Here is a 10,219-nt window from a genome sequence, read left to right as displayed (position 1 = left end):
CGCTGTGAGCTCGGCCCTCCCCCCCTCCCTTCGCCCCCCCCCCCCCCCACGCTCGGGTCCTCCCCCACGGCCTCCCCCACACTCGGGTCCCCCCTCCTCCCCTCGGCCCCCCACCCCCCCCTCGGGTCCTCCCCCTCGGGACCCCCACACTCGGCCCCACCCCCCCCTCGCCCCCCCCCCCCACCTCTCGGGCCCTTTGAATATTGCTTCACTACCACATGTTCTTGTGTTGGAGAACACACAGTATTCACACAATATGAAGCGGATAAAGCAGTGACTGACGGACAGAGAAATGGAGTGTATCAGTTTGATTTATGAAATGAAGTTGAAGAAAGAAAAGTCAGCGACTGAGACTGCGGAGATATCCGAGAAGAGAAACCGATCGCTTCTCAATCTCTGTTCGTAGTCACAAGTTTATTTGATGAAGATTTTCATTGAATATTAAGTGTACTTTTATTCATTGGCTATTGATTGATCAAATGAAATTGTATTGTATTGTTGTCGGGTCATTTAGGGTAATGTTTAGAGCGCTCATGAGGAGCTGCGATCGATTCCCAGGAGCGCGAAACATTGGGCAAGTTTTCTTGCTCCACGACTCTGTTTACAGAGCAGTAAGTTGGAACCTGACTTTCAGTCAATTGGTAGATCACTTTTCCGGGACTAAGAATCCTTCAAAATATGTATTTTTTAATTTCACCAAATAAATAATATTTGGTCAATCAATCCACGATTGGCTGTGGAACATTGCTGTGTGCAATTGGCTTCAAAATTTCGCCCAAAAGAATTATAGTAAATTCACTTTGTATTCTGTGTAGAGCTTTGAAATGTCTCGAAGATGTGATCAGGGACAAAATAATATGCAACGGGTTATTATTCTTATGGTCATTATACTGTTGTAGTTAAATTCACATTATAGAAGAAGCACTTTTAGACATCTTGAAGACATTATAAAGTGCTATATCAAAATGCAAGGATTATTATTATTAAACATTCTGAGACGTGACCTTACGAATGGCCTGAATGTGCTAAACATCTGTGTTCCTTTTGTCTCAGGTGTCTGTCCCTTTAAACAGCAGTTGGTCTGTGATCCCCACCCGCACAGCCACGTCCTGGTTTGGGGGAAAGTCCCAAACAGAGCAAAGAGCTGATGGTGAAATGGCGTCTGAACAGGAACTGGAGAACCTGAGAAATGAAGCCACTTGTTCAATCTGTCTGGAGTTTTACACGGATCCGGTGTCTACAGACTGTGGCCACAACTTCTGCAGAGACTGTATTTTACAGTGTTGGGGCACAGGACAAGAAAGTGTGTCCTGTCCGCAGTGCAGGCAGCAGATTCCCCAGAGGTGTGTTCGGCCCAACAGAACTCTGTCTAACATGGTTGAGAGTGTTCAGAGACTGAGCCTGAATCTGAGGCTGGAAGAGGTGGGAATCCAGTGTGAAGAGCATGAGGAGAAGCTGAAACTGTTTTGTGAAACGGATCAAAGAGCGATCTGTGTGGTCTGTGCGATGTCCCGTGATCACAAGGATCACACAGTCATTCCCATTAAGGAAGCAGCTGAGCTCCACAAGGTATGGAATTGATAATAATTCAGACATTTGATAGAGTGCTGTGAGGACGTCTCAAAGTGCTTCAGAATATACTGTAAATATAGGAACAGGAACATAGGCACAGGAGGAAATCATTCACGCCTTGAAGCCTGTTTGCCATTCTATTAGACCATGGCTGATCTGTACCTCAACTCTAAATGCCCACCTTTGCCCCATATCCCTTGATACCCTGACATAACAAAACAATATCCACCTCTGTCTTAATCCACCGACTTTTGGGGAGAGAGTTCCAGATTTCCACAATCTTTTGTGTTGAAAAATATACTTCCTGATTTCACTGATGAAGGCCTATTTCTAACTATAATATTATTCCCCTTGTTCTGAGGTCTGTCAACAGAAGAAATACTGTCTCTGTAGCTTCTCTATCGAAATCCTTTATTATTTTAAATACCTCAACAGATCACCCCTCAACCTTCTAAACTGAAGGGAATACAAACCAGGTTTATGGAACCCTAAAGTGACCTGACTGTGAGCACAGCTGCCTATTTGCACGCACCAATGTCCCACAACCTCCTGACTCAGAGGCCACAATCTGATCCACTGAACCAGTTGTTTAAGATGAAAGATTGGTTTGATGACCAAATTAAAGTTTAGTCGAGCAGATGAAGCTTTGTCCATGTGCTGTTACACTCTATGTGACATATTAGGAAAGAGATGATATTGTGTACAGCCGGTCACTGAGCAGCAATCTCGCCGGCCTCTGGGTCAGAAGGTTGTGTGTTCGAGCCCTGGTGTTGGCTGGTTTGCTGACGGCATGTTAGGTAAATCCAGAAGTTCTGAGCGGCCTCAACATCTGACTGTGTTGATCGAGTGGAAAGGAATATTACAGCTCTGTCACACAAGTGGAATATCCTAAACCAGTAATAATGACTCTGTCCCTTCTCCCTGTTTACTTACATTCACTTTGTTTCAGCAAAAGCTGCAGAAAGCCCTGGACACCCTTCAGAAACAGTTGGATGAAATGTCTCAGTGTCAGAGAGAAGTAGGAGCTACTCAACTGGAAGTGATAGTGAGGAGGTTTGTAGATCAGCTCTGATATAGCCCATCCCATTGATATTGCTGTCTGATATCGCAGGGTTAACAGTAGATGAGTTGGTTTACTCCCACAGTGACTCGTCTGCCTATCCAGGTCCTGCCGCTGAGCTGTGCTGGGACCGACCTGGCTCACACACTGGACAAAAGACCGTCACAGAGGCCTGGGCTCGATGCCGCCATTCCATTGCCAGGCAGGTCACCTTGGAGCAGTTCAGTTAAGGAGACCTCGCTATCCACCTCCTCAGGAGGATATCACCAGCTTCATGGGCAATGCAAACGTGACTGACACTCTGAGCCCCTGTTCATGGGTTGGATAATGTTAACATTGTGTTTATTGTGACAGAGACAAGCCGAGCTTTTGAGGAAGAACATCGATGCTGAATTTGCTAAACGTCACCAGCTGCTGACTGAGGAGCAGCGAGACCTTATCACCAAACTCAGACAGCAGGAGGAGGCCATCTTAGGGCAAATAGAAAACAATAAGAGTCACATTTCCAAGCAAATTACTTCTATTAAAAAGAGAATAGCGGAAATCCAGACAAGACTGACTCTCCAGAACATCGAATTCCTCAAGGTACATAGGCTGTGTGTCTGGTATGATAGACAGATAGTGAGTGTGTTAATGCTGGTGTGTGTCTGGTGTGACAGACAGTGTTAAATCTGAATTTACAAATAGATACAGATGAGGGGCAAGGATTGTGTGTGACCGAATGTGATTGAGTTACTACAATCTGCTGTGACTGCAATCAGAATATTAGTTTTGATTAACTAAAACAGTAGATTGCTGAGAACACGGCACTGGCTTAACTTGTCACGACCACTTCAGTCATCATGTTATTGCTATCATGGCCACATTTATTTATCTATTGATACATAACCGGCCACTCCTTATACCTCGTTGTCTTGGAGAAATGAGTTATCAGTTTATCTCAATTTAACATGAATCGCAGAACAATGTTCAACGACATCTCGATGGCGGTGTGCAAGATCGACTCTCATTCTCCTTGTTTTTATTTCCTCCACAGGATATCAAATCCATCATTGACAGGTCTGTAATCTTTCCTTATGTTCATCCAGTTCGTGATGTTCCCTAATCCCAATGTATAACAGGAGATGATGGAGAAACATACCTGTGTGAGAGTCCAGAACATTATTATCTGTTCAGTCTATCTTCAAATACGATAGAAAATTGTGAAAATAATAATAATCCCAGCATTTGATAGAGAGTTTAATCAAATCTTTGAGATGACTCGAAGCACAAAAAGAATATACTGTAAAGGGAAGTGATTGTGGGCAAAACCCGGCAGGTTGCATAAACTTGGACTCTATTCCACCAACATGTTTTTCAAAGGATTATTACCCCCGGAAAATTACTCACCCAATCGACTAACACCTTGGTCACTACTTATTAGGTGTAAGCAGGAAAGTACTGAGGTGTCAAGTAAGGTAACATGCCAAATGTTATGTCCTTCCCAGGAATCGAGCCAGGGTGCTCTGGCTTGTGAGGCGAGTGCTCTAACTACAAAGGAACAGGACTCCACAATGGTGGTGATGGTGAAAATCTCACCTGAGTCATCGATATTGTGTCTGAATTTAATTAAACAAATCTCTATCTGTGCCCAGGTCTGGTGTTGACATCAAGAAACCCACAAAAGTGTCTGTTGATGTGGCTGAGAGGGACCTCATTGGGCCTCTGCAGAGCAGAGAGTGGAGACTCCTGTTAAAGGGCATCATTGCAGGTAACACTGGCTCTTACTGTGTTCCTGTGATCGGAGTCTGACTCTGGGAATAGATGTGGAGTGAATGTCTTGTTCTCACTCCTCATCTCCTCGGTCAGGAATGCTGAATAAGATCATTGGGAGCTCAGCCCACCTCAGCCCTGTGGTGGCAGCCAGACATTACTGGTGTCCCACATGTAACCTGAGACACACAGAGCAGGAATCCAAACCTCACTGAATGAACCATTGAAATATAATGTCAACCGTTCACCACACGATCTCCAACATGTCAACATTCTCTGTTTCAGCTCCAGCCTCTCTGACTCTGGATCCTAACACAGCCCATCGCCGGCTCATCCTGTCTGAGGACCGGACCCGAGTGAGAGCCGGTGACAAAGATCAGCGGGTTCCTGACACCCCGGAGAGGTTCAGTTTCTGGCCCAGTGTCCTGGGGTGTGAGGGGTTCACATCAGGGAGACATTACTGGGAGGTGGGGGTGGGGAACAGCCCACACTGGACAGTGGGGGTGGCCCGAGAGTCTGTGCCCAGGAAGGGGTATTTCACTCCTGGACCTGAGGCTGGAGTCTGGGCTGTGGGGCTGTACAATGGGGAATATATAGCTCTTACCTCACCTCCTACCCCCCTCCCCCTGAGGGTGAGCCCCCGGGTGCTGGGCGTGTACCTGGACTATGCTGGAGGACAGGTGTCGCTGTACGACACTGACAACATGTCTCATCTCTTCACTTTCACCCACACCTTCTCTGGGAAACTCTTCCCTTACTTTAGCCCTGGCCATAACGCCGACCTGACACTGACCCCTGACACTGACCCTCTGACAGGGGTGAGGTCGACCAATCAGAGAGAGGGTACAGGGGGTGAATCATCCAAGGATTACCACAATCGCTGGTAAGTTACCTGCAGGATGATAATTACTGACCAGACTCCACATTATTCCTGGTGCACTCTCATGCTGAAGCAAACCTACCCAAATTGGACTTTGAGAGCTCTGCACGTACGTGTACAACTGACACACTCTCTTCCTGCGGGAAGACACACATCAGGAACAATGTCAGTCACAGCTGTCGAGCTGGGAGACACCAGCGTATTTTTGGTGTATTACTGGAGTTTAACCAATTCAAACTGGACATAGCTTGACCATTGAGAGCTTTGACTGTTATGATACCTCTTGTGTGTTCAGCTGGGATTATACTTGTTGGAGCTTTGGCTTTGAAGTAATTGGTCCAAGTATGAAGTATCCCTGCACCTCCTTAACATGCTATTTGTGGGTGAGGTCTGTATTACTGCAGACACATGTGGCTCAGGAACCAAACGAGCGGTTTTGAACGCTGGCACACAGGGTTGACTTGATTCCGACAATCTGTTCTCAAAAATGTCCTTTGGAGCCAGTTCTGCTTCAAGGAAAGTGCTAATCTTGAACCAAACAGAATAGTCACGAGTTGGTCTAGTTTGTGGGATGTTATTGTGAGCAATTGACTGCTGTATTTTGCACATAAAAGAAGCAGTCACTACACTGAACTCCTTCCACCTCTTTTGAGCACCTCACCCTCTCCCACCCCTCCTTCCTCTCATTCAAAATCCTCCTCCTCTACTGGCCCCCTGAAGCGTCTCCCACCTTCATCTCCGATATTTCTACCCTACTTACAGCCCTCTGCCTCTGCTCTGATTGCCTCATCATCCTGGGCGACTTCAACCTGCACTTCACCCCGTCCTGCTCCATCTCCTCGGACTTCTCCTCCCTGCTCTCCTCGCTCAACCTCTTCCTCCACATCAACTCCGCCACTCACAGTCACAGCCACCCACTGGATTTGGTGATCACCCGGGGCCTCAGTGTCTCGGATGTCACCATTACCAACAAGGCCGTCTCCGACCACCACTTCATCTCCTTCACCACCTCCACACCCCTCCGCACCTCCACCAGATCCACCACCATCTTCTACCGCCCCTGGAAGAAGTTACCCCACAATCCCTAACCGCTGCCTTGGAGTCCTGTGAACTCCTCTCCCTCTGGCCTTCAACCCTCACTGACCCCTCTTCTGCTCTCACCCTCCTCCACAACACCCTCTCCTCCACACTCGACACTCTTGCCCCCATCACCTCCCGTACTGTCTCCTACTCTTGCTCCTCCCCCTGGTTCACCACCCACCTCCGCTCACTGAAGAGCCAGGTGCGGACCGCTGAACGTAGCTGCCTCAAATCTGGCCTAACGGTCCACCGACAAATCTGGCTGGATTCGTGATTGAGTAGATTGGTAGATCAAAATCTACTGCTCCACTCTAGCCTTGGCCAAGTCGTCCTTCTACTCCAGGATAATCCTGGAGGCGAAGAACAATCCCAGGCTTCTGTTCTCTACCACATCCCAACTCCTCTGCCACCCCACATAGGTCATCTCCGCCAACCTTCACTGAGAGGAGATTCTGGATTTCCTTGAATCTAAAATGAAGGGAATCCACTCCGAGGTCACTCCCCCTCCAACTTCCACCCACCCCGCACCCCTTCCCTCCCACACTCCGACTCCTACCCATCCTCCCCTACACACCTTCGAACCCGTTTCCCCACCCTCTGTCACCAAACTTATCCTGTCCCTGAAACCCACCACCTGCTCCCTTGACCCCATCCCCACTCCACTCCTTATCTCTCAACTCCATCTCCTTGCCCCACTTATCACAGACATCATCAAACTGTCCCTCTCCTCTGGCTCTGTTCCCATTCCCTTAAAAACTGCCACCGTCACTCCCACCTTGAAAAAACCCTCCCTTGATGCGTCGCAGCTATCAAGCTACCGGCCCATCTCCAACCTCCCCTTCCTGTCCAAGGTCCTTGAAAGAGTTGTCGCCTCCCAACTGCGCTCTTTCCTCTCCACCCATTCATTATTAGAACTGCTTCAGTCGGGTTTCCGTGTTGTCCATAGCACAGAAACCGCCCTGGTCAAGGTCACCAATGACATCCTGACCATCTGTGACCAGGACTCCCTCTGCCCCCTTGTCCTCCTCGACCTATCGGCAGCATTCAATACGGTCGACCATGCTATCCTCCTCCACCGCTTGTCCTCCCACCTCAACCTTCAAGGCTCTGTCCTCGAGTGGCTTAGGTCGTACCTGTCCCACTGTCTTCATTTTGTTTCCACAAACGGCTTTTCCTCCACCCCCCGCACTGTTTCGTGTGGTGACCCTCAGGGCTCTGTCCTCGGTCCCCTCCTCTTCACCCTCTATATGCTCCCCCTGTGGTGACATCATCCGCAGACATGGGGTTAACTTCCACATGTATGCGGATGACACCCAACTCTACCTTTCCTCCTCTACCCTCAACTCCACGACCACCGATGTCCTGACAGCTTTCTGTCTGACATTGAGTCCTGGACGAGAGATAACTTTCTTCAGCTCAACGTACACAAAACTGAGGCCCTCCTGATTGGCTCACGTCAGCGCCTCCGCACCTCAGGCGCTGACAGCATCAGCATCCAAGGCCGCACTCTCCACCTCTCAAAGCCATCAGGAACCTTGGTGTTCTGTTCGACCCTGATCTGTCCTTTCTCCCTCATATCCGCGCCACAACCGGCACCGCCTTCCATCATCTCCGGAATATGGCCAGACTACGGCACTACCTCACCCCTCATGCGGCTGAAACTCTGGTCCACGCCTTTTATCACCTCAAGGCTGGACTATGGGAACTCTCTTCTCGCCGGCCTTCCCGGCACCTCCCTCCACAAGCTGCAGGTCATTCAGAACTCTGCAGCTCGTGTACTGTCCCGCACCAGGCTTCGTGACCACATCACTCCCACCCTCGCCCTCGCTCGCCTCCACTGGCTCCCCATCCCCCAGAGGATCGAATTCGAGATCCTCATCCTCAACTACAAGGCCATTCACGGCCTCGCTCCCTCCTACCTCTCTGACCTACTATCCCCCTACCAACCTGCCCGTACCCTCAGTTCCTCTGGCTCCGGTCTGCTCCACATCCCCTGTCCCAACCGCCCTATCATCGGTGACCGGACCTTCAGCCTCTCAGCCCCGAGGCTCTGGAATTCTATCCCCCAGTGCCTTCGCCGCCTTCTCCCTTTCCTCCTTCAAGGCTGGTCTCAAGACCTTTCTCTTTGACCGAGCCTTCAGCTCCTCTCTCGACTCTACCCCCTCCTCGCTCCCTCCGGTCCCTCACCCTGACCATTTCCCCCCTCCTCGCTCCCTCCCTTCCCTCCCCCTGACCATTTCCCCCCTCTTCACTCCCTCCGTTCTCTCCCCTCACCCTGACCATTTCCCCCCAATGCTCGGGTCCTGACCCAACTGTACAGCGCCTTCGGACGTCCTCCCGACGTGAAAGGCGCTCTATCAATGGAATCTTGATGTTGTTGTTGACACTGTTAATACCGCACTATATAGAGGTGTCACTGTCAATATCAAGCTATATGGATGTCTCTCTCTGTCACTCTATTCCTTGATTTCTGTATCTCTCTCTAACTGTTGTTCAGTATCTCTGTTTCTCTCTGTCTCTCTCTTAGTCTCTGTCTCTCAAGGTCTCTGTTGCTGTCTCTCTCTGTTTCTCTGTGTGTCTCTCTCTCTGCCATTCTCTGTTTCTCTCTGTGTCTCTCTCTGTATCTTTCTCTCTCACTCTCTGTCCCCCCGGTTCCTGAGCCAGGCTGAGCCCACAGTCACTGTCTGCCACAGAGCGGCCCAGCCTGGCTCAGCAGGACTGGGAGGAACAGACCAGACCCTGGGACAGGGACTCTTCCCACTCAGCTCCTGTTGTGGGGTCCTGTAGCTTATTGGTTACTGCACTCGCCTCACAGGAGGACCCTGGTTTTATCCCTGAACAGGGTGAAAAGTTGGGCAAGTTTCCTTATTTCACACCACTCCTCTGTTTACCTGGCAGCAAGTAGGAACCCAGGTGTTAGATCACTTTCCAGGGTTAATAATACCTTCAAATTAAATAATAATTTGGTTATTCAATCCATGACACACGCGCACACACACACAGACAGACAGCAGGCAGACTGTTAATATCAGTCTATATAGAGGTATCACTGATGACATACATAGACATGTACACACATTTACAAACACACACAAACTCACACATGTACATACACACATACAATCTCTCACACACACAAACAGACAACCACACATACACACTCACATTCACAGACATACTACACAGCTCAGCTGCCCTCAACCAGAAACAACAACAACTTGCACTTATATAGCGCACTCCATGTAGGGCAGCGTCCCAGAGCTTAACAGTGATGGAGCCTGACTCCAAGCCGGGGGGAGGGATTGGCGGAGGTGGCTGTAAGCACAGTCGAGAAGGAAAATTTTCAAGTAGAATTTTAAAAAGGGGAGTGCGGGGGCAAAGCGGAGGGATTGAGCGAGAGTGTTCCAGAGATTTCTGGCGTAGTGACTGAAAGCGGGACCTCCGATGACAGAGCGGAGAGTGCAAGGGACGCGAATGAGGCCGGTGCCAGTCGACAGTAGGCGCTGACTGGGTGATGGATTGGGGAGGTCGGAGAGGGAGGGAGGTGCCAGGGAGTGAAGGGCGAGAGTGAGAGGACCTTGAGGTTGGTCGGTTTGGTGATGATGAGCCCGTGGGGCCCGGGCCAGAGCTGCTGAGAGGTGGGGACGGAGTTTGGTTGGTGTCAGTCTGCGGGCGGCAGAGTCTGAATGAGCTGATCTTGTGAATGGTGGCGCGGGGGAGACCGGCGAGGAGTGGGTTGGAGGAATCCGGGCGGGAGGTGACAAACACGTGCCCGAGGGTTTCGGCTGCAGTCGGGGTCCGGGACGGTCGGAGGCGCGCAATGTGGCGGAGGTGGAGGAAGGTGGTCCTGGTGGGGGACGGGATGTGGGGGAGGA

General features: G+C 50.0%; 2 protein-coding genes across 2 annotated transcripts in view; both read left to right on the top strand.

Annotated features, from left to right (window-relative positions):
* Positions 1-10,219, top strand: part of LOC103172151 (E3 ubiquitin-protein ligase TRIM39-like) — a 72,684-nt gene that overhangs the window by 24,321 nt on the left and 38,144 nt on the right. The window lies entirely within an intron of this gene.
* Positions 350-5,892, top strand: LOC121851186 (E3 ubiquitin-protein ligase TRIM39-like). The gene is made up of 7 exons (XM_042344834.1): positions 350-398; positions 1,054-1,569; positions 2,522-2,617; positions 2,987-3,217; positions 3,669-3,691; positions 4,267-4,382; positions 4,670-5,892. Exons 2-7 carry the CDS (start codon positions 1,156-1,158, stop codon positions 5,269-5,271), a joined length of 1,482 nt encoding a protein of 493 aa, XP_042200768.1. The 5' UTR covers positions 350-398; positions 1,054-1,155; the 3' UTR covers positions 5,272-5,892.

This window comes from Callorhinchus milii, unplaced genomic scaffold, assembly GCF_018977255.1.
Source record: "Callorhinchus milii isolate IMCB2004 unplaced genomic scaffold, IMCB_Cmil_1.0 Scaffold30, whole genome shotgun sequence".
NCBI classification, from domain to species: Eukaryota; Metazoa; Chordata; class Chondrichthyes; order Chimaeriformes; family Callorhinchidae; genus Callorhinchus; species Callorhinchus milii.
Note: the sequence above shows the minus strand (reverse complement) of the source record. Positions and strands in the feature narration are given on the sequence as shown.